This window comes from Schistocerca americana, chromosome 2 (assembly GCF_021461395.2).
Source record: "Schistocerca americana isolate TAMUIC-IGC-003095 chromosome 2, iqSchAmer2.1, whole genome shotgun sequence".
NCBI classification, from domain to species: domain Eukaryota; kingdom Metazoa; phylum Arthropoda; class Insecta; order Orthoptera; family Acrididae; genus Schistocerca; species Schistocerca americana.
Window position 1 is genome coordinate 532,510,710 of NC_060120.1, and position 25,682 is coordinate 532,536,391.

The 25,682-nt window shown below is 38.8% G+C and overlaps 1 protein-coding gene across 1 annotated transcript in view; it reads right to left on the minus strand.

The window, feature by feature from the left end:
- Window positions 1–25,682, minus strand: part of LOC124594753 (nose resistant to fluoxetine protein 6-like) — a 233,338-nt gene that overhangs the window by 16,731 nt on the left and 190,925 nt on the right. The window contains exon 12 of the mRNA XM_047133137.1: window positions 14,246–14,348. Within this exon, the coding sequence (XP_046989093.1) occupies window positions 14,246–14,348 (103 nt within the window). The remainder of the gene's footprint in view (window positions 1–14,245; window positions 14,349–25,682) is intronic.

The following is a 25,682-nucleotide window of genomic DNA, read 5'->3' on the forward strand; positions in this document are numbered from 1 at the left end:
ACAAGATTTGTATTTCATTCAGTTTATTGCAAAGAGACTGAACATTCTGATGGAACAATTTAAAGTATGAAGCAGGGTCTATACAGAGGAGACACGGAGTCACAGACAGGCACAATGAAAAAGAATGTTAGATATATGCAGCTATATGAGTGAATTCTTTATCAGCTGCAGAAAAAACACACATGGTCACACAATCACAACTCACACTCACACACACACATGGCCACAATTATCTCCTTGTTGCAAGGTCTGGCTGTGACTGCATATGAGGTTAGCAGCAATATTTGCTGGGATGGCTAGAGGTGTAGGGCAAGGAAGGGGAAGGGGAAGGATGATGGGTTAGGGATGGGGAAAGATGCTAGTGCTGCCTGTGAGAGCATGCAGAGATGTGGGAGGGACAGGATAGGGCTGCTAGCACTGGGGAGGGGGGGGGGGCTGTATTGCAGCGGGGGCTGTATTGGGTGGGGGGTAAGGCTAAGGGATTGGAGGTAAGCTAGTGGTTTGACAGCTGCCACCCATTCCACACTAGAATTTGCTTTCATACAGTCTAGCCACCTATGGTCAAAACATTTGTAGTGATGTGCAGCACCTCTCAAACATGCCCAGGATCCCACTGAGGCCTTCACAGAGTGAAACTATGCTCCCCACCTTGTCCAGAAACAGATCTCCTGTGCCTTGTCTCCACAGTCACCTACCGTCCCCCACATACCCACCATCTGGTCACAAAACGGACCTCTGGTCACAAAAAAGGACCTCCTTCATGACTCAATACTACAAGGGGCTAGCACTGATTAATCACATTCTCTGCCATATCCTAGCACCATGTGTAAAAGCAGCCATATGATCTACCAATTCAGATACAGCCACTGTGATGCTTTCTATATGAGCATGACAGCTAAAAAACTGTCTGATTGCATGAATGGCCATGATGAAACTGAAGTCAAGAGATGGCTGGATCATCCAGTTGCTGAGCCTGCTGCCCAACTTGATGTGATTGACATCAATGACTGTTTCAAGCCTGTGCCATCTGGATTCTTCCCAACAGTACCAGCATTTCTGAATGGTACAGGTGGGACTTTTTCTCTGCAACATATCCTTTGTTCCTGTAAACCCTGGCCTCAACTTTCATTGGTCCCTATCCTCCACCTGACTAACCCCTTCCCAGCTCCACTATAATACACATGTGTCTTGTATCCTGCCAATGCACCTACAAGTCCTTTTCTCTTCTCTACTTCTGTCCTTTCCTTTCTTCTCCCCTCTCCCCCCTCTCCCTCCCCCTTTTTCCCAGCACAGCCTCCAAATGCTGCAACTAGTAGACATATCTTATCCCTAACACGTCCCTGCATGTTCCCACAGCCAGCACTAGCCTCTTCCTCTACCCTTACCCTGCTATCCCACCCCTTCCCTGCTCCACGCCTCTTCTGTGCCCTTTACCCACCTGAGAAAAAATTGGTGCTCACCTCAGATGCAGCTGCAATCAGTACTTAGCATCTGGAGATGACAGTGGCCATTTGTATGAGTTCTGCTTGTGTGAATTTGTGAGTTTTCTACATCTAATGAAGGACTTTGCCGAATAGCTGAATATATCTAGCATTCTTCTCATTGTGCTTGTCTGCAATTCAATGCCTCTTCTTTGTGGTGAGTAGAAATCTACCCTTTTCATATTGTTTTTGTTTCATCCTGGGTTTCCCTTTGTTTGATCCTCAGTTATTTGTAAGTTATTTCTTTTCTGGGAAATTCTGTGCAGGAGCTCTTTGTTTCTCATTTTATCATTAAATTAATTTTCAATACCTGTCTGTGACACCGCACCTCACAGATTCAGTTCTCTTATTTTCTGGTTTTTATACAGGCCATGATTCATTTCTATACAAAGTTGTGCCCCAGGTATACAGCCTCTGAAATTAAAGTCTATGTTTGATACTAGTACACATCTTTTGATGATAAATACACTTTTTGCCTGTGTTCGTCTTCTTTTTATACCCTCTTTGCTTCATTTGTTATACATTATTTTGCTTCCAAGATAAAAGAATTCCTTTGCTTCATCTACAATGTGGCTCACATTTTTCATGATAAGTTAATCATTAATCTTGTTCGTCATTACTTTTGTCTTCCTTTCATTTACTGCCAATCTTTATTCTTTGCAAATTAGATTGTTCATTTCATTCACATTCTTCCTTACTTTCACTGAGATTAGGAATGTCATCAACAGATCATATCACTGATATCCATTTTGCAGTGGCACCACCATTTAGGATAGGGAAAGTTGGTTTTTTGCAATACTCTGAGCACAAGTTACAGCCAGGTTGCAAGCCGGATTGCCGTGAGTTACGTATACCAACAGTTGTGAAGTAGAATAGATGCCGCAGGGCCATCCATCAAATTGCTGAAAGAGTGTATGTAGCAGTTTTGCATGTCACAAATCACAGGCAGAAGGAGCCCACTGGCCAATCTAGTGTTTTATGAGTACATGACACGAAGTGGCGCATATGGCAAAGCAGAGGTGCACAGTCGCATATAAGTAGTGTGGGTTTCTAACAAGATTCATTCAACTGTGGCAGCTCTCCTGGACGGTGGGGCTTATCACACCACCAGGTACATGCAGCAGCAGATGGGGTGCCAGTATACCAGTCCACAGCGGGTTGCTGGTTTGACCCTCTAAGGCTGACGCAAGGTCCCTATCCAGCCAATGGTGGGCCACTCTACAACTCGCTACCATGGGCAGTTGTTCTAAGTTCCAACACATGCTGGAGGCATCCCAAGGCGAGGGCTGCAGATTTGGACACTGGATCACGGGCGCTTGTTGTCACCGCAATCTCAGCCACACCAGTGAGAAGCATGCAGCTGGCCACCTGTGGCTCACACTGAGCGGTGCTGAGGCAGCAGCGATGCAGCCCGGTGAGTTGACTGCTGGCATCCTGATGATGCTGCAACTCCACTGGCATATAAGGCCAACACACAAGGTGTGCACGGGTTGCTGAGGCAGCCATTCCGCACCAAGCTGTTTCGCAGATAACAAAGTGGTGTTCTCAGCATTGCGGGACCCAGTGACATAGATCGAGAGAAATGGGGGCACTGTAGTTGGAAACAATAAATCACTTGGAAAGCTTGGACGAGTCTTAATATTGTGCCGTCTACCTCTCCCCACTATATTTGGTCATCCTGATACATGCAGTGGCAGAAGTTGCCACTGAAATTTATTCTGAACTTTAATTTCATTACTGGATCTTTCTTTTATTTGTGTCAAGATACACAAGTTGAACAGTAGGGGAGTAAGACTGCATTCCTTCCTCATGCTCATATGCATGTTGCATATTAGCTGTTTTCCACTGCATCTTTCATCATCTAACAGATCTTCAGTTTTTTCAATTCTTCTGGATATTTTTTCAGCAACTTGGATTTATGAATTGTTAAGCTGATTGAGCAATAGTTCTCACATTTTATTTGACTTTGTTATCTTTGGGAATTTGTAAATGATATTCTTAAGAGAGTACAGTGTTATTTCTCCAGTCTCATATTTACTACACACTAACTTGAAAAAACACTTTATTGTCACTTCCTCACTTCCTTTAATGTCTGTAAAGTTATGGCTTCCAAGTCAATGCCCAGTTCTTCTGTCTTGCCAGTAGACAGTTCCTCCCACTTGTAGAATCTTTCAGTATACTCTTTCTACCTATCTGCTCTCTCCTCTGTATTTACACAGTGGAATTCATTTTGCACTCTTAATGTTGGCACCTATGCCTTTACTGTCAATGAACATTATTTTGACTTTTATGTAGGCTGGATCTGTCCTTCTGACAACCATTTCATTTTTAATTCTTAATCATTTTCCTGTAGCCATTTTCTTTATCTTCCCTGTACTTCCAATTGAATCCATTCCTAAGTGACTTATGTTGTTGTATTCCTATCTTTTCCTGAATATTTTTTTACTTCTTTTGTGTCAGTCTGTTTGAGTATTAACTGCAGTTACCTACCTTGTACCTTTATTTATCTGCCTAACTATTGTGGTTCTTTTTTTTTTTTTTTAGGGATGTCCATTCCTCTTCAATTGAATTGCCCACTATGGTGTTCTCTGTCCCCAGAGAGCTTCAAACGTATGTCATAGTTCCTCAATATTTCAGTATTCCACTTCTTTAAACATTGATTCCTCCTAATAATTCACTTAAACTTCAATGTACTCTTCATCATTATTGAGTTGTGACCTGAGTTTTTAACTGCCCCTGGATATGCCTTACAATGACATATATACAGTTTCAGAATTTCCATCTTATCATGATGTATTCCATTTAGTATAGACTCATGTTTCCAGGACCCTTCAAAGTGTACCTACTCCCCTTTTGATTCTAAAAAAGGTTATTTGCTATTACTATCTGAAATTTATTATAGAATGCAAGAATCCTCTCTTTATCCTTTCTTATTCCTATTACCGAGTTCATAATTTCCTATGACTCTGCCTTCTGTTCTGTACATGATATGGTGTTCCAATCCCTCATGAGTATTAGATTTTCTCCCTCTTTACATACTGAGTTACCCCTTCAGGGCCTCCATAATTAGACTCATTTTTATCTCTCTTCAGCTTCTGCTTGTGTCCTCAGCATGTACAACTGAACCACAATTGTCAGCATTGGTTGCTGTTGATTGCAATGTGAATAATCCTATTGCTGAACTGTTCACACCAATTTTCTCTTTCCCTTACCTTCCTATTCATGTCAAATCCAATTCCTACTACACCATTTTTTGCTGTTGTTGATATCACCATATATTCATCTGACCACAAATCCTTGTCTTCTATCCATTTCACATCACTATTTTACTTCACTGAATCCTGCCATATCTAGACTGAGCCTTTCATTTCTGTTTCCAGATTTTCTAGCTTCCTTGCCACATTCAGACTGCTGATGCTTCCTGACTTGTAAAATCTTACACATCTGTTTCTTATGGACATCTTCTCCCCCGTGGCACTCTGGAAAACTGAATGGGGAACTAATTTAGAATTGGAGAAGTTAAACCAGAATGGACGGGGGTGGGGATGGGGGGAGGGTTCACACTACCAAGTGAGCACAAGACATTAGTACTTCAGTTAAAAAATGATCATAACAGGAAGAGTTATTGCTTTTCAGTAACAAAATAATTTTTGTGATTGCTCCAAGAGATGATTCGGCAAAACAGATATCTAGTGGTGCAGAATGCAATGGCTGTCAGGATAAGTCTAATGAATCTGCTTTTGATAGTTCATTCTTTTTCTTTCTGTTTTCAGCTAGTGTTGGGAAGAATTAATTGAATTTAGTGGCCAGTGATTTTATTTTGAAACCATATGTCTCCTGCTACTGTTACGATGAGTTTATTTGTCTAGTGCCTTTAAGTATTGAATAGAGTTAGTCCTCTGCATTAAATAAAAGTCTGTCTTCCTTGCAAACGATACTTTGTTCCCAAATTATACTCACCCTCTCTGCTTCCATTGCTATTGTCCCTGAGCAATTGTAAAGTAAAATTAGATTCATAGCATTGTTTGAATATTTTTAGGAAATAATTAAATTTCTAATATACTGGTACTGTACGCTCTTGGTAAAATTCTTCCCATTGTTGAGCCTCTAAATTCTCTCTAAATAGTGTGACTGAGTCAGCATTCATAATTCCATAAAACTGTAGCTTTTCCTTCACAGCTAAATCTGATTGATGGAGATACTTTATTGCTACATTTGGACCATCATGCTTAGATATACCATTTGTTATGATGCTCACATTCTGTTTCTTGAAAGACAGATTATTTTAGGGGAAAAAAGAAAGAAACTAACAACCATGTTTGCCCTATGTCCTTTTATTCTTGTTGGAAATGTTATTGTGGGGAACAAACTAAAGCTGGACATCAGTAACAAATGTGCACTTGATCTAACTGAAATGAAATCAATATCAAAACCTCTGTAAATGATGACATGCAAGTTATTTCTATTAAGTTCCATCTCTGTTTAACAAAGTTTAAAATATTTCCTTGTGGGGGATCCTGTACACTGTCATATTTGCTATCTTGTATATTTACACTCAAAGAGTTGTACAATGCAGTACTCTGCCCTGCAATTTATTCCACTTTTTTTTTTTTTTTTTTTTTTTTTATATATATATATATAAATAGCTGCTTCCACTTTCCTTAATTTGTGCCTATAGAACTCTCACACTGACTTGTATCAATCTAGGTGTGTCAATTCAATTTCCGTGACTTCCAAACAATGTTCTGTTTATGAATAAAGTAACACCATATGTATTATAATTACACTTAAAAAAAAATAATAACCTTGTAAAGTAATACCTGTCCAAAGAAGTAACACTGTATGTATTCTAACCTCAGATTAAGTTTATTAGTCTGTATGTAGTTTTAGAATTGACAAGTCACCTATGTCACAGACTTTGATTGTGTGAGGTATGTTATGTGATAGTAAAATTTGATTTGATTAACACTCATACATTTAGAATCATCAATTTCATCTAGTGATGTGGAAAGCTAATCTTTCTTGTTTAACAGACTTTTATCATTTGATGGAAAAGTCTAAATGGCCCTGTTTCTCCACTGACTGTTGCAACTGTGTTTATAGCTTATCAGCAGTCTAGTGGAAATATTGAAAACAGGGACTCAACAGGCACAGGCAGTGCTCAGGTTACATCGAATGCTTTCTGGAATCATCCTGAGATGACAGTGGCATGAGCATATGAGTTGTGCATATTTGCATATCTGAAAATGTGTGTGTGTGTGTGTGTGTGTGTGTGTGTGTGTGTGTGTGTGTCTGTTTTCTCCTGCAGCTGAAGAATGAGTTTTTATAATATCCAGCAATCTCCTTTCAGTATACTTGTCTGCCACTTCTCTATGTAGTGAATAACATTCTATCCATTTCATATTGTTGTTATTACATCCCAGATTTTCCATTGTTTCATTGTGCTCTGATCTTCCGATTTGATTGAAACCACCTGTTTGTTGCTCCTCCTCCCCCCTCCAATTCATAGTGTATCCATTTTGTTTAGCAGTGTTTTGTGTTCTACTGTGTCAACAGCTTTGCTCAGGTCCAGAAATATGCTAGTTATGTGGCAATATTTGTCAGCTGCCTCTAATAAATCCTTTGGGGGCTGAGTTACTGCCGATGCTGTACTTTTTCCAGGCCTTTTCATCACACAGAATATTATACTTCTTTAAGTATCCCACAAGATTATTTTTCATGATAGTATCAATTGCTTGGAGAAGTGTCACTTTTGCTAGTTTCTGTATGTAATTTAAGTATTGTCACATTGGATTGTTTAACTGTCTGTATAATCAAGTATCCCATAAGATTATTTTTCATGATGGTATCTATTACTTGGAGAAGTCTCAGTTATGCTATTTCTGCATGTAATTTAAGTATTGCCACTTTTGATTGTTCAACTGTTTGTATAACCTTCATGTTTTAAAATTCTGAAATTTTTGCTTAATTTAATCTTATCTATATTCTATTCTTCAGTAAATTATCTTGTTCCACATTTCTACCTAATGAGTTTTTTTTTTGGCAAACTTTTTATCTATTTTTAGTTTGCTTCTAGTGAGTCTAGGAACACTTGAAATTTTAAAGTGGTTTATGGCAAGATGTTGGCGCATACGGATGTAGTGGCAAATCGCTCCGTGAATATTGGTAAATTACCATGAGTGAATTGTATGCTATTTGAAAAAAAAGCTATAAAAGGTGTTCAAATATGTGTACCGGAAATGGCACATAAATGGTATCATTCTTGTTGTTTCGTGGAAGCAAATCTCGGTCAACATAGGCCTACATGTGACTATGGAACTGAGTGCAACAGTCTTGAAACTGCATTTGAAATGTGCAACGCTGTACTCGAAATAAGTGTGAGGGAAGAACTGCAAAGTGACTTAAGTAAAGCTAGACAATATGCAGAAATGCTCAAAAGTTTGATCGACTATATGGACCTTCCCACAGATACGCAAACAGGCAAACGAGAGAGTGTATATATTAGGCCTAAGAAAATCTCTCGACCTGTCTTAAATACCAATGTTTTTCGTGTTCCACTAATGAATAAGTATGATGTTCTAAATGCAGGCAGTACAGAATCACGGACAAAAAATCTCAGTGTAACAGGTAACTGCTCAGAAAGATGTGTTGAACAAAGAAGTGCCAGCAGAAACACGTTACCATCAAATACTATTAAACGAAAAAATCGTGTGAGAGCAACTTGTAATAAAACTGAATACGAGACAAAAAAGGAAACAGTGAAGAAGAAGGAAGAAATATACATATTATCGATGAGTCATGGTAAGGGACTGGCTACAATCATGTCTGATGTGCAGTCCAAATATAAAGTGACTGGAATTTTGAAACTTATGGGAAGTGCTGAAAAACTGTGAAAGTGCGGTGGAAAGCGACGTCAACTGTGTCATAATCGGAGGAGGGAATGATGTCTATAAAAAGAAAGCAGCCTTGCTGTAAGAACACTGAAAGAATCACTAGGAAAAATTCCAAGGAGAAGGTATTTGTTGTACACATTCCCTACAGACACGACTTAACAGAAGGCTCGTGTGTAAACAGAGAAATCATCACAACAAATTGGAAATTCAGGAAGATTTGTAGCGGTTTTGTGCACACAACTTTCATTGAAGCAACGAGTTCACTAAGAGAGCATTTTACTAGACATGGACTACACAGAAACAACCTAGACAAGAAAGTGCTGGCCAAAGAAATTCTCCAGGGGATAAAGACAGCAGGAGTGGATGCCTATGTGAAAATAGCACTACCTGCAGCAGGTTTTCTGCCAATGACAACAGAAAAGAAAAGTGCACCAACAGCATATGAGGAAGAAACATCTGCAGATGAATTCTATGATGAAAAAATTAGATCTGTGCAAACATGTGAAGCGTCACAGTCACCAGTGGCATTATCAGTAGTTGCAGTGGAAAAGGAAGCAACAGTAGCAGTAACAGCAGAAGTTTCACCAGCAACAGTAACTACAGTGCCTCTAAAAGGAGAAAAGAGAACTGCAGCAGGAGAAGCAGCATCAAGTGTCATGGGTAGATGGAAAACAGCACCTCCTCTTCGTCTAAATGATTTTTTAGTGGAAGTCAGTAAGATGAAGAAGCCCACGAGATAAGTAGTGTAAAAAATTTCATAACACCTCACCAAAACATTCAGTCTAAAATAAACAACAAGTATGATCTTAAAATTTGCTATCTGAATGTTCAAGGACTAATACACTCCTGGAAATGGAAAAAAGAACACATTGACACCGGTGTGTCAGACCCACCATACTTGCTCCGGACACTGCGAGATGGCTGTACAAGCAATGATCACACGCACGGCACAGCGGACACACCAGGAACCACGGCGTTGGCCGTCGAATGGCGCTAGCTGCGCAGCATTTGTGCACCGCCGCCGTCAGTGTCAGCCAGTTTGTCGTGGCATACGGAGCTCCATCGCAGTCTTTAACACTGGTAGCATGCCGCGACAACGTGGACGTGAACCGTATGTGCAGTTGACGGACTTTGAGCGAGGGCATATAGTGGGCATGCGGGAGGCTGGGTGGACGTACCGCCGAATAGCTCAACACGTGGGGCGTGAGGTCTCCACAGTACATCGATGTTGTCACCAGTGGTCGGCGGAAGGTGCACGTGCCCGTCGACCTGGGACCGACCGCAGCGACGCACGGATGCACGCCAAGACCGTAGGATCCTACGCAGTGCCGTAGGGGACCGCACCGCCACTTCCCAGCAAATTAGGGACACTGTTGCTCCTGGGGTATCGGCGAGGACCATTCGCAACCGTCTCCATGAAGCTGGGCTATGGTCCCACACACCGTTAGGTCGTCTTCCGCTCACGCCCCAACATCGTGCAGCCCGCCTCCAGTGGTGTCGCGACAGGCGTGAATGGAGGGACGAATGGAGACGTGTCGTCTTCAGTGATGAGAGTCGCTTCTGCCTTGGTGCCAATGATGGTCGTATGCGTGTTTGGCGCCATGCAGGTGAGCGCCACAATCAGGACTGCATACGACCGAGGCACACAGGGCCAACACCCGGCATCATGGTGTAGGGAGCGATCTCCTACACTGGCCGTACACCACTGGTGATCGTCGAGGGGACACTGAATAGTGCACGGTACATCCAAACCGTCATCGAACCCATCGTTCTACCATTCCTAGACCGGCAAGGGAACTTGCTGTTCCAACAGGACAATGCACGTCCGCATGTATCCCGTGCCACCCAACGTGCTCTAGAAGGTGTAAGTCAACTACCCTGGCCAGCAAGATCTCCGGATCTGTCCCCCATTGAGCATGTTTGGGACTGGATGAAGCGTCGTCTCACGCGGTCTGCACGTCCAGCACGAACGCTGGTCCAACTGAGGCGCCAGGTGGAAATGGCATGGCAAGCCATTCCACAGGATTACATCCAGCATCTCTACGATCGTCTCCATGGGAGAATAGCAGCCTGCATTGCTGCGAAAGGTGGATATACACTGTACTAGTGCCGACATTGTGCATGCTCTGTTGCCTGTGTCTATGTGCCTGTGGTTCTGTCAGTGTGATCATGTGATGTATCTGACCCCAGGAATGTGTCAATAAAGTTTCCCCTTCCTGGGACAATGAATTCACGGTGTTCTTATTTCAATTTCCAGGAGTGTAGATAAAGAATTTATTATAAACAGTTTTGGACTAGATAACAAATTTGATGTTTTCTGTCTGAGTGAACATTGGGTTACTGAGAGTGTGCTTCCAGTTGTCAAACTTGATAACTATAATGTGGCAAATAGTTACTGTAGAAAATTTCATATAAGAGGTGGTGTGGCAATATATATTAACTAGTCATTCAGCTGCTCCATTGTTAAGTTGAACCTAGATTATTTGTGTGAGGAAAAGAACTTGTAAGCCACTGGTATAGTTATGGACAGTTTTAAGTTAGTAACAGTATCCCTTTACAGGTCACCTAAGGGTATCATCAATGTATTTCTAGAAAAATTGGACATGCTGTTAGATGTACTAAGAGGGACCAGATGGTTGGATTATGACATAGTAATTGGTGGAGATCTGAATGCAGGTTTTGATATAACAACACATAAATGTACTGTGACCAAGTTGAAATACCTTCTAAGACAGTGCAATTTGCACTCAATCAATAACAGGCCCACAAGAAATAAAGCATGTCTTGACAAATTTTTGTCAACTTTAAAACTACAGAAGAATCATGTGATGTTACAGCGTTTCCCTTTTCAGATCGTGACTCTGTATCTTTAAACTATACAAGTAGGTTCTGTACTGATAAGAGTAATATTCCTAAGCCTGTCCCAAAAGTTATAATCACCAGACCTGTCACAGATGACAAAATTGTTCAGCTCTGTAAGTCCCTTGCTGAAAGAGACTGGTTCAGCCAATGTCATGGTGACGCAAGTTATAGTCTTAGTGCTGATTTGTCAGGGAAACTATTATCTGAGAGATTTTTTAAAACATTTCTGATGCATTTTAATGACAACATCCCCATACAGAAATGCAAATTAACTGACAAAGGCTTTAATAACAGGGCTACAAACAGACAAAATCCATGGTACACTAAACGATTATCAAATATGAAAAACCAAGTTATGGTGTTGCACAATATATGTAGCAATCAGAAAACAGAACATGCCAAATTAGCCTATATAAAATGCAGGAATGAGTATAAAAAAGCCATTGTGGAAGCCAAAAAAAGCACGTAATTTCAAAACTGTTGATAATTCCACAAAAAGTGCAAAACTGCATGGAAATTAATAAATGGTGTTGCTAAAGATGTAAGAAGAAATAAAATTAATATAAGTCCCCAAAAATTCAATGATTTCTTTATTAAATCTGTTGAAGATGTAGGAAATACTATAATCAAACCTGATATCAGTTAATCCGAGTTACTTTCTAAAAATGTTTGCAGAACACCAACAGACACAGGCACATTTATTTTCTCCGAGGTCTCACCTAGTCTTGCCCTAAGCATTATAAAATGGTTGAAATCTTCAAACAGTGTAGATATATATGACATATCCTGTAATAGACTATATTGTGTACCCCTTAACATTCTATATAAATAAATGTATATCTGATGGATATTTTCCCAAAGAACTCAAAGTGGCTAGTGTAGTTCCAATATATACAGAAAGGGAGATATAGACGCACCTTCCAGTTACAGACCAATCTCCATAGTCCCAACTTTTTCTAAAATACTTGAATGAGTAATTTACCAACAGCTATCTGTTTATTTTGAAAAATTAGGAATAATTAGTGAATCCCAATATGGTTTTAGGAAAAAGTTGTCTACTGTGGATGCTATAGACTTCGTAGTCAAATACTTACATCAAGTATTTGAGAATAAAGGCTATGCTCAACTCACATTTTGTGATCTAAGTAAAGCTTTCGACTGTGTAAAGCATAAGCCACTCCTAGAAAAACTGGAATTCTATGACATTAGACATAACAGCCTTAAATTAATAAAATCATATCTTCAGAATGATAAGCAAGTTGTTTGTGTAGGGAAAGAAATGTCGAGTATAGAAGAAGCAAAGGTAGGTGTTCCGCAGGGATCTGTACTGGGCCCCTTTTTATTCCTAATAATGATAAATTATCTGCCACCATTTATCAAGTCCACCACTGTGTTGTATGCAGATGATACAACATTTCTTCATGCTAGTGATGATTTCAATAGCCTTAAAACTTGTGCAGCAAAGACAATTGACCATGCATCCTATTGGTTCAAGGTAAATGGATTCCCGCTGAATGAAACAAAACACAGCAGATGGTTTGTAGTCTTAGAGATAAGCTTCTGTCAGATGATCCAAGTTATGTCAAATTTTTGGGGTATACATAGATGATAAATTATCTTGGGGTCAACTTGTACAATATATTAGTGGTAAGTTGTCAAGACTCATTTACCTGTTAAGGCGACTTATGGATTGTGTTCCTGAAAAATATGTTAGAACATTCTATATTTCATTCTTTCAAAGTATAATAACATATGGAATTATTTTGTGGGGGAACTCTAGCTGTGTACATGACATATTAATACTTAAAAAAACATATTAGGATAATTACTGGTTCTGCATATAAGGCACACTGTAAACCATTGTACTGTGAACAAAAAATCATGACTGTTATAAACCTGTACATATTCTATGTTCTAATTTATATGAAGAAGAAATTACCAGAAACAAAAACCAGAGAAAATGTACATAGCCACAATACAAGAAGGAATAGGTGCCTCTATATTCGTTACCACAGATTGTCAAAGTCACTCAACAGCTATGAAATAATGGGGTACAAATAATTTAATAATCTTCCTCAATCTGTTCAAGAATTACCTGAACAATTATTCAAACAAACAATTCATGACTGGCTAGTCCTCCACTCATTCTATGATACAAGAGAGTTTATCAACTGTAATATAATACTATAATGTTAACAACAAACCTGTTGTTTCTTTCAAACTATTAATTGTATTTTAGTATGTGTATGACATTGTCTATTGCTGTAATGGACGAATTACAATAAAATTATTATTATTAACATCTTCTTTTTTTCCTTTTCATTTGATTAGACAAATTCAATTTCCATTTAATTCCATTTGTTTCTTGCTAAGTCCATTTTTGTATCTGTTTCCTTTGACTGAATGAGTTCATAAACAACAACATTGTTGTTCTTGGAAAATTCTACCAAAATATGACCTTTGTCATTTCTTGGTATTGTATACAAAGTTTCCCATTGAAGAACTGTCCTTTAGTTTTTGTTCTAGTTTCACATAAAATATCCCATTATCATCATGTAGCTGTAGTTGCTGTGATTAATCAGTTTTTGTAAAGCTTCATGTTGGTCTTCCAGCTGATCATCATTTCTCTATAGCAAAACAAATACTGTGATTTTAAATCTATTTGGTCTTCATTTGTAGTTACTCTTCTGAGAGCCTTCCTATATCCATTTGATATTAATTAATTCCTATTCCAACTTCACTAACCTTTTTTAGGATCCTAGAATTCTGCACTGTATTGTTCATAAATAAAAAGTAATATTAGAAGCAGTTGCATTTCTAAGGCAATATGTTCTCTATCTAGACAAACTTTCTGTAGAAAGATATGGACACAGTACTAGCTGGGTATGCCCAGTGGCTTCGAGTCTGGGTTTCCTTAGACTTGTACGAAGTCTGAAATCTGAATATATATGTTCAGGAGAAGCCATTAAGTGACTAACTGATACGTTAACAGTTCTGATATATTATTACCTGATAATGTCTTCTCTATTACACCAAATGGTGCTTCAAAGACAATAAACCATGGTATAGACACTGCCATGCAGAGGATCATGTCAGAGATGAATGCAGTTACCTGCAAACAACAATGAAATGTTACATTACAATTTATATTAATAGAGATTTGTTTGCCACTGGCTGTATGAAGTACTTGAATAGCCATGTTGAGCTGTGTGCTGCAAGATGCAGAAAATATGTAAACTGTTTGGCTTTCTTAAAACTGCAAATGATGTAGTCAACATTAAACTGCACTCTCAGAGTCTGCTGAAATGCTTATTACTTTAATGTTTATAAGAATATAGTGTATAAATCTGAACTACATTGGTCAAGAACTATTTGAGGTTAACATTTATTAGTAAACTATCAATAAAATAACAATATGCATAACTTTTTCCAGTTACTTAACTGAATATAAATAGCTAATTTAAGTGAATCAGTTTGTTTTGTGCATCACATGTTGATGCATAGCATCAGTAATACGTGCTGGGAACTAGAGCATCTACTGTGTTTACAACTATATCCAAATTTTTGCATTCTATAAGTTAGATTGCAGTTAACTGCCTATTTACATTAGCACACATAAAAAACACACTTAATTCATAGTCAATTAACTTTCATTAGAAATGAAAGATTTTTTGAAGTTTTACCAGATTCACTCAGTATATCAAAAGTGGTCCTTTCATTCAAAATGTGACAAAAAATTCACTCAAAGTTGCCAACTGGTCTCAACAATGTTAATATTTTCAAAAATATTTGAGAGACTTCAGCACAGCCAATTACTTACTTTGAGAAAGATGACCTTTTATGTAATAGTCAGCTTGATTTTTGCAAGGGGAGAAATACCACAGAAGCTCTTTTGGAAATTACTGATAAAAAATAACAACATTTGAATGTATGTAAGGATATCAATTGTTTTATGTGATCCATGCAAAATATTTCTTTGAATTCTTGGTGATAGTTCACCAGGGAGAGTGTAATATTACATTAGCTGCAAATAATAATTATTTAATCAGTGAGAGACAATCTGTTTTGATCAAAATTAAACATTTTGAAATACGTACAATTGCTCTACAAGTATCTAACCTAGCACCTTTCTTTTTACAAAAATCAACCAGTGATTTTCTGAATTATACAGCTTAGCATGTCATGTGTTAGTCTGTCAATAAAATGCTACTTACAAAACTTTTGAAGGATTATTTAATGGGAAAAGAATTTTATAGTGTAGAAGAGTATATGTAGCAGTGAATGAAAAATGCTACTATTACTGTTATGGATGTACTATAACTAACTGGACAATTATGATGTGTAAACAACATGAGAACAGGAATACAGAGAGACAAATGTAATATGAGTATAATGTAGTATGTAAACAAGAAAGGCAGTGTCGTGAGAATGAAAACCACCAAAAACAAATAGAAGACCATGAAATTAAGTGTGGATATATGAACTCCAAAAACAATAATATATCCTGTGCTCCATATGCAGGCTCGAACTTCAAAAACAAAAATATACCCAGTGCCTCTAATGAAGACATGAAAAAGTCAGCAGGTTTAACATCAGCAGATAAATATAAGTGGAAGATGGTGACACACACCAAAAAAAGAAACAAGCCCACAGCTGTACAAGATAGCGAGTTTCTAATAATAGGAGATTCGCTATTGAAAAATATCGCTGTCCCCATCTGTGAAATTGACATGCGACCTGGGATTAGAGTGCAACAACTCGGCAAACATTTCAAAAATATTGCAAAACAAACAGGTACAGAAAAGGACACGAAATTACAAAGATGTTTTTATACATGTTGGAACAAACTCACTTAAAAGTAGCAGAAGATGAATTAGTGAATGAGACAAGAAACATGATTTGTGCAGCAAGAAGTCTTTATGAAGGATCCAGGCTCATACTTAGTGGAATAGTAAAATGGAGGTCAGTGGGTGACAAATACATATCCAAAATAAACATTGCCATCAAACAAGAGTTTGATTGTCTTGGTGCTGTCTTCATAGACCCAAACAAATTCCTGTGTGAACATTGTCTGGGAAAGAATTGCACACATTTAAATAGATTAGGTTCGGTAACACTCAGCAGAATGTATGCAGATATTTCTAAAATCATTTGAACCAAGGGAAACTAACATTGTATAGTGGGGATGAAAAATCAGGAAATCTGATATCCACAAAAAACAGTGATAACAAAAATGAATATAGGACAAAAACAAACATAGAACCAGGATATTAAATCATAAAAATTATGCACCAGAATATACAATAGATAAAAAAATAAGGTAACCCAAATAGAAATAGTGCTAAATGAAGTAACTCCTGACATTCTAGCTCTGACAGTACATGGTCTAAATGAGCATGAAATTCTAAATCTTACTGTTGCTGCTATACTAGCCCGTAACAATATAAACAGAAATCACATAAACAGCCTTGACTTATGTAAAAAATATAACATTGAAAAAGTTGTCGAAATAACAGGCCAAAAAATAGTTTTAAGTAGTTCCTCACTGTACATCTTAAACATCTACAGACCAACAAATGGGAGCATAGAAATGTTCATTGAAAACGTATGAGAGCTCTTACATATCATCCTAAGCAAGAACTGTGCACTTGTACTGCTAGGTGACCGAAACATAAACACATTGCAAGACACCAATGACAGTACGGAGCTCCGAAACACAATGAAAACAAATGGCTTATACAATGCAATAGTTACTCCAACACATATAACTGCAAACTCTTGTACTCAAATAGATCACATCTTCACAAATTTAAGGGACTTTCAGTACAAAAGTGTAGTTATAGAATTGGCCCTGTCAGACCATGATGCAATAAAAATATGTCTAAATCATCTCACCACAAATGAAAAGACACAAAATATGGATAAAAAGAAGCTTAAATGAGCAAAACTTAACAGCACTTAGGATAAAACTTGAAAAAGGACAGGAAATACTGGAAAAAGACTCTCCATCAGTGGATCATAAAGTGACTCATTTTATTGACGCACTTTCCTACTATCTCAATTTTACATGCCCAGTAATAAAAACTAAAGGCAAAACCACAAATAAAAACAAAAAATGGATAACAAAAGGCATTTTGGTCTCTAGGAACAATATAAAAATGATGCACAGAATATATAAAACTAGCATTGATGAAAACTGTAAAGAGTACTACAAAAAATATAAAAAAAAGTATACTAAATTACTGCAAGCAGCCAAACAACCAGAAGCAAAAAAGTACATAAATAGTGCTGATAATAAAAGCGAGGCTTGTTGGTCTATTATAAATGCAAATCGCAAATCTAGTAGGGAGCTCTGAAACACAATGAAAACAAATGGCTTATACAATGCAATAGTTACTCCAACACATATAACTGCAAACTCCTGTACTCAAATAGATCACATCTTCACAAATTTAAGGGACTTTCAGTACAAAAGTGGAGTTATAGAAATGGTCCTGTCAGACCATGATGCAATAAAAATATGTCTAAATCATACCACCACCAATGAGAATGAATACAATCTCACAGGAAAACAGCAAAAAACAGTTCACGATCAACAAAAAAACTGTAACTGAACAAAATAAAATCATAAATCTCTTCAATGACTATTTTGCCACAGTAGGCCAAAAACTAAAAGTAAAAAACAAAAATAAGAAGAAATACAATAACACCTGGAAAACATTTCTTAATCCCCAGGGAAAAACAATGGCACTTTTCCCAGTGACAGAAGAAGAAACACTAAAGATGATAATAAATCTAAAACAAACAAAGTCATGTGGAATTGATGGAATATCAAGTATAGAAATTAAACACTGTATACAGGAACTCAAGAAACCTCTTACACAACTAATCAGTTTGTCATACCTGGAAGGAACTTTTCCAAAGTGTTTAAAGACAGCACTGATAAAACCAATACATAAAAAGGAGAATGAATACAATCCAGAAAATTATAAGCCTATAGCTCTTTTACCAGTCATATCAAAAATATTTGAACGAGTTTATGCACAGAGACTCATTGGTTTTCTGATGAAATATGAAATAATCAACAAGAATCAGTTTGGCTTCCAGATAGATAAATGTAACCATACATGCAGTAATAGATGTCATCGAAACTTGCATTCTAAAAATAAATGTGTAGAAGTATTTATCAATCTAACAAAGGCTTGACAAGGGAGAGAGCCGGATTCCAAACAGAGTTTAAACAGAAACCTCCATCCCTGTTAACAAGGTTGCTCGCTAATTTAATCTCAACTGCCTCCCGAATCACACTGTCCCAATAGCTGGACGTGCATGCCAATATCTCGGTGTTATTATATAACATGGAGTGACCAGTATCCAAGCAATGTTCGGCAATAGCAGATCTATTTGGCTGCTGTAATCGTGTGTGCCGTTTATGCTCAGTACATCTGTCCTCCACGGTCCTGATAGTTTGACCAATATATGCCATGCCGCAGCTACAAGGGACACGATATACACCCGCCTTACGCAGTCCAAGATCATCCTTAACGGAACTCAAAAGTGCTCTAATTTTAGATGGAGGTCGGAAAACACATTTCACATCGTATTTCCGTAAAATACGACCGATCTTATTGGACGTGTTTCCTACGTAAGGCAAGAAGGCAGTAGACTTAGGTGTTGACTCAGAATTATCATCAATCACCTGATGTACAGTTGGTCGATAGCGCAACGCACGTTCAATCTGTCTATCACTGTAACCATTTTGACGAAATGTAACTTCAAGATGGGACAGCTCAGCTGGCAAAGTCTGAGAGTCAAAAACGATATGTGCCCTGTGTACCAAGGTACGAAGTACCCCTTCACGCTGAGCCGAATGGTGACAACTATTAGCTTGTAAGTACAAGTCGGTGTGAGTACGTTTCCTGTAGACTGCATGTCCCAATGATCCATCATCCTTCCTCCTAACCAACACGTCGAGAAAGGGAAGGCAACCATCCTTTTCCACCTCCATCGTAAAACGAATGTTCGGGTGGATCGAGTTCAGATGTTCTAGAAAGACATTCAAATTCTCCCTACCGTGAGGCCAAACAATGAAGGTATCGTCAACGTATCTATAGAAACAGGCGGGTTTTAAAGGCGCCGACTCCAATGCACGTTCCTCGAAGTCTTCCATAAACAAATTTGCGATCACAGGAGACAACGGACTACCCATCGCAACTCCATCTGTCTGCTCGTAATACTGGTCATTAAATAAAAAGTAAGTGGATGTCAACACATGCCTAAAGAGATTAGTTAAATCAGCACCAAACCTGGCTTCAATTAACCGCAACGAATCAGACAGAGGAACACGAGTGAAGAGAGAGACCACATCGAAACTCACTAAAATATCAGAGTCATTCAGCCTCAGTCCCTCCAAACGACGTAAAAAATCAGCTGAGTTCCTGATATGATGTTCACACCGTCCTACTTGTGGACTCAACAGAGATGCAAGATGCTTGGAAACACGATATGTCGGGGCGCCGATGTTACTCACTATAGGACGGAAAGGAACCCCTTCCTTATGAACCTTTGGAAGGCCATATAACCTAGGGGGAACCGCACTATAGGTGTTAAGCCTCTTGATTGTGTCCTGCGACAAACCACTTTTCTTCAGGAGGCTGTTGGTCTTTCTCTCAACACTTTTCGTGGGGTCAGCATCGATTCTGCGATACGTTGAATCAGATAGTAAACGTTGCATCTTTTGTACATAATCATGTTTATTTAAAACAACGGTGGCATTGCCCTTGTCAGCAGGTAAAATAACAATACTGGGATCAACCTTGAGAGAGCGTAAAGCAGCCCTCTCTGCTGCTGTTACATTACTCTTGGGTGGACGAGCCCTAGTCAAAACACGGCATGCCTCCCTCCTAACTTCCTCTGCAGCGTCAGGAGGTAGTTTGCAAACTGCCTGTTCAATTGAACTAATAAAATCAACTACCGGCAAATTCTTCGGAGTGGGTGCAAAATTTAATCCTTTCCCTAGCACGGATAAGGTTGCGTCGTCAAAAGATTTCTCTGTGAGATTTATCACAGAACGTCGAGATATAACATCCGACTCCGCGCGATGAAAACGTTCAAACTTTGCCAAATGCCGGGCAGTAACGGAGTTCTACTCCCAGTCAGCTTGGGTCCATGAGGCACCGTCCAACCAATCCCAAGTGAAATCAGACACTTCAGATGCAACCATTAAATGAAAACGATACAATTCTTTGGAAACAGAATCCAAACGTCGACGAGTAAAACGAATCCTTTCGTGAACAAGAGCCAAGCCAGCACGTTGCTTAATTCGGTTGGCGGCAGGAGAATTAATATGGTGCACAACCTTAGCAAATGTTGGGACATGATTTTCATCACGACACCTCAATAAAAACGACAAAGCACATTGCAGTCTAACTCGACAGCTACGAAGTTTATCCAACTTACGTAAACACCGATACATTTCCTCCCCGTAGAGGTAAACAATGTGAGACCTGAGTTTCTCCTGGCGTATACAACTTTCAAATAACTTCCGGGAATTCAGCCATCTTTGGTGGCACTAGTGTTCAGTGTGTGTGTGTTATCTTTCCTGCTTGGGTCCGAGAACCGAGGTATTAAATTTGCATGTACGTCGCCTGTCCGTTGCAGTTTGCCTTGAAAATGGCGGGGTGTTCTCACGCCGAAATATCGGCGGTCGCTGAAAGTGTTACCTGGCTGAATTCCCGGAAGTTATTTGAAAGTTGTATACGCCAGGAGAAACTCAGGTCCAACATTAATAAAGTATTTAAATTACAAAAAAGAGCCATAAGAATGACAGCCAACCTTAAATGGAAAGATGCATGTAAACCAGCATTTAAAGCTCTCAAAATACTAACATTACCCAGTATATACCTACATGAACTCCTCTGTTGGACAAAATTCAAATATTCTGCTGATACTAGAGAACAACCATGACACAAGAAAACTGAATGTCTTCCATGAGCTGACACACACACACACACACACACACACACACACACACACACACACACACAAAAGTCTCAAAAATTTTCTAATAGAAAACTGTTTTTACAGTGTTAATGAATTTATGTGCACTACAGATCAAAACATTTGCAATACCAATATTGTATCAAAAGAGAAATTGTACAAAATCTAATTTAAGTAGACAGAAAAAACTATGTACCTGTCAGTGCATAAAATGAAAATATATCTTGATACGTACAACGTACTTTGTCAAAGGATAAATAAGTAAATAAATGTAAACAATTTTCAGGACCTAAAAATGGGTGAAAAATGTATGCAACATTATTATAAGTATTGCCACTTTGATGTATTAAATTGCAATAAATAGGTTAAATATTATAAGATAATAGGTTTAAGTTGACTTGTCGTATATTGCAAGTACACACTTTGTACAAAATGTAATCAAATGGGACCAAATAAAAATCAGTCGATCAACCAATCAAAGTACATTTCAATATTGAATTTGGTAACAAAATTCTCTATTGATTCTGCTTTTGAACTGATTTACCACTATCAAAATGCTGGGTTACCCTGAAAAAACATGCCATCTTCTGCAGACACTGTCACGGGCTGTAGAAACTAAAACAGGAAAATTTTAGACACCCATATCAAACCGAAATTCTAGTGGAATAAACAAATCATCCATGTCAGAGAAAGTATGTTTTGGGTTTGATAGCTCACGCTAAGAGACATGGCAAGCAATCATTATCCTTGGGTGAACTGTCAGTCCCACATTTCACATGGACAGCTTTCATGGGAACATTTCCCTATGTTGAGATTCAATTGCCATTCCCTGCACCATGCGTCAATTCGCTGCAGATCCTCCTGCATTTCAGTACAATTTTCCATTGTTACAACCTCTTGATATACCACAGCATCATCTGCAAAAAGCCTCAGTGAAGTTCCGATGTCATCCACAAGGTAATTAATGTATATTGTGAATAGCAACGGTCCTACGACACTCCCCTGCGGCACACCTGAAATCACTCTTACTTTGGAAGACTTCTCTCCATTGAGAATGACATGCTGCATTCTGTTATCTAGGAACTCTTCAATCCAATCACACAATTGGTCTGATAGTCCATATGCTCTTACTTTGTTCATTAAATGACTGTGGGGAATTGTATCAAATGCCTTGCGGAAGTCAAGAAACACGGCATCTACCTGTGAACCCGTGTCTATAGCCCTCTGAGTCTTGTGCACGAATAGTGTGAGCTGGGTTTCACACGACCGTCTTTTTCAAAACCCATGCTGATTCCTACAGAGTAGATTTCTTGTCTCCAGAAAAGTCATTATACTCGAACATAATACTTGTTCCAAAATTCTACAACTGATCGACGTTAGAGATATAGGTCAATAGTTCTGCACATCTGTTCGATGTCCCTTCTTGAAAACAGGGATGACCTGTGCCCTTTTCCAATCCTTTGGAATGCTACGCTCTTCTAGAGACCTACGGTACACCGCTGCAAGAAGGGGGGCAAGTTCCTTTGCGTACTCTGTGTAAAATTGATCTGGTATCCCATCAAGTCCAGTGGCCTTTCCTCTTTTGAGCGATTTTAATTGCTTCTCTATCCCTCTGTTGCCTATTTCGATATCTACCATCTCGTCATCTGTGCAACAATCTAGAGAAGGAACTACAGTGCTGTCTTCCTCTGTGAAACAGCTTTGGAAAAAGACATTTAGTATTTTGGCCTTTAGTCTGTCATCCTCTGTTTCAGTACCATTTTGGTCACAGAGCGTCTGGACATTTTGTTTTGATCCACCTACCGCTTTGACATAAGACCAAAATTTCTTAGGATTTTCTGCCAAGTCAGTACATAGAACTTTACTTTCGAATTCATTGAATGCCTCTCGCATAGCCCTCCTCACACTACATTTCGCTTCGCGTAATTTTTGTTTGTCTGCAAGGCTTTGGCTATATTTATGTTTGCTGTGAAGTTCCCTTTGCTTCCGCAGCAGTTTTCTAACTTGGTTGTTGTACCATGGTGGCTCTTTTCCATCTCTTACGATCTTGCTTGGCACATACTCATATTGTACGATGGTTTTGAACTTTGTCCGTTGATCCTCAACACTATCTGTACTTGAAACAAAACTTTTGTGTTGAGCCATCAGGTACTCTGAAATCTGCTTTTTGTCACTTTTGCTAAACAGAAAAATCTTCCTACCTTTTTTAATATTTCTATTTACGGCTGAAATCTTCGATGCAGTAACTGCTTTATGATCGCTGATTCCCTGTTCTGCGTTAACTGTTTCAAATAGTTCAGGTCTGTTTGTCACCAGAAGGTCTAATACGTTATCGCCACGAGTCGATTCTCTGTTTAACTGCTCAAGGTAGTTTTCAGATAAAGGACTTAAAAAAGTTTCACTGGATTCTTTGTCCCTGCCACCCATTATGAATGTTTGAGTCTCCCAGTCTGTATCTGGAAAATTAAAATCTCCACCCAGAACTATAACATGGTGGGGAAATCTACTCGAAATATTTTCCAAATTATCCTTCAGGTGCTCAGCCACAACAGCTGCTGAGCCAGGGGGCCTATAGATACATCCAATTACCATGTCTGAGCCTGCTTTAACCATGACCTTCACCCAAATTATTTCACATTTCGGATCTCCATCAATTTCTTTGTATACTATTGCACTTCTTATTGCTATAAACATGCCTCCCCCTTCACTGTCCACCCTGTCTCTGCGGTATACATTCGAATCTGAGTTTAGGATTTCATTACTGTTTACGTCTGGTTTCAGCCAACTTTCTGTCCCTAGTACTATGTGGGCATTGTGACCGTTTATTTATGAGAGCAGTTCTGGGAACTTTCTATAGACGCTCCTGCAGTTTACTATTAGCACATTAATGTTGTTATTCCCTGTTGCATTTTGCCTACTCCCACCTCGCCGTGTCTCAGGAGGCGTCTTGTCGGACCTAGGGAGGGAATTCTCTAACCTATAAACCCACATGTGCACTCCACACGTACTCTGCTACCCTTGTAGTCGCTTCCTGTGGGTAGTGCACGCCTGACCTATTCAGGGGGACCCTCCACATCTTGGATGAGGCCCCCGGCAAGCAGACAGAGTGAACACTGGCCTTCTTCCCCGACCTTTCCACTATTTCCCGAAGGGGTTCCATCACCCGCCTAACGTTGGAGCTCATTGCTATCCTCAGTGAAAGGGAAGAAGAATTACATGATCTGCTGAATGGAATGAAGTCTAATGAGTACAGAATATGGATTGAGAGTAAATTGAAAAAAGTTGAAAGTAATGAGAAACAACAGAAATGAGAAAAGCGAGAAACTTAACATCTGAATTGATGGTCATGAAGTAGATGAAATTAAGGAATTACATTACCTAGACAAAAGTAATGAGAAACAGCAGAAATGAGAATAGTGAGAAACTTAACCCATGTATTGATGGTCATGAAGAAGATGAAATTAAGGAATTCCACTACCTAGATGAAAGTAATGAGAAACAGCAGAAATGAGAACAGTGAGAAACTTAAAGTCAGGAGTGATGGTCAGGAAGGAGATGAAGTTAATAGTATTGGTTAAAAACAGTCTTGGTTGCAATTTTAGTCTCATTCCTGTGAACGGGAATGCATTTTGCAGATTTTTGTGTCACTCGTGTCCATCTAGAAAAGATAATCTGGAGATATCTAAATAAGGTGAAACACGTCATTGAAAAATAAAAAAAAATAAAATTGCAACCAAGACTCTTTTTAACCAATACTGTTAAGCACTGGTTTGCTGTATGCCACACATGGATTGGAATAATTTCTAGATGAAGTTAAGTAATTCTACTACCTAGGCAGCAATATAACCAATGACGGATGAAGCAAGGAGGACATCAAAAGAAGACTAGCACTGGCAAAAAGGGCATTCCTGTCCAAGAAAAGTCTACTAGTATCAAACATAGGCTTTAATTTGAGGAAGAAACTTCTGAGAATGTAAGTTTGGAGTACAGCATTGTATGGTAGTGAAACATGGACTGTGGGAAAACTGGAACAGATGAGAATCGAAGCATTTGAGATGTGGTGCACGAATTTTGAAAATTAAGTGAACTGATAAGGTAACGAATGAGGAGGTTCTGTGCAGAATCAGAGAGGAAAGGATTGTATGAAAAACACTGACAAGGAGGAGGGACAGGATGTTAGGGCATCTAAGACATCATGGAATGAATTACGTGGTACTACAGGGATTGTAAATGACAAAATCTGTAGAGGAAGACAGAGATTGGAGTACACTCAACAAATAATTGAGGATGTAGGTTGCAAATGCTATTCTGAGATTAAGAGGTTGGCACGGGGGAGGAATTTTGTTGAGTTGCAGACAAGCATAAGCACAACAAGCACAACAAAAAGACTACTTAACATGTAAGCTTTTGTACAGAAGCCTTCTTCTGTAATAGATGACTTACACAC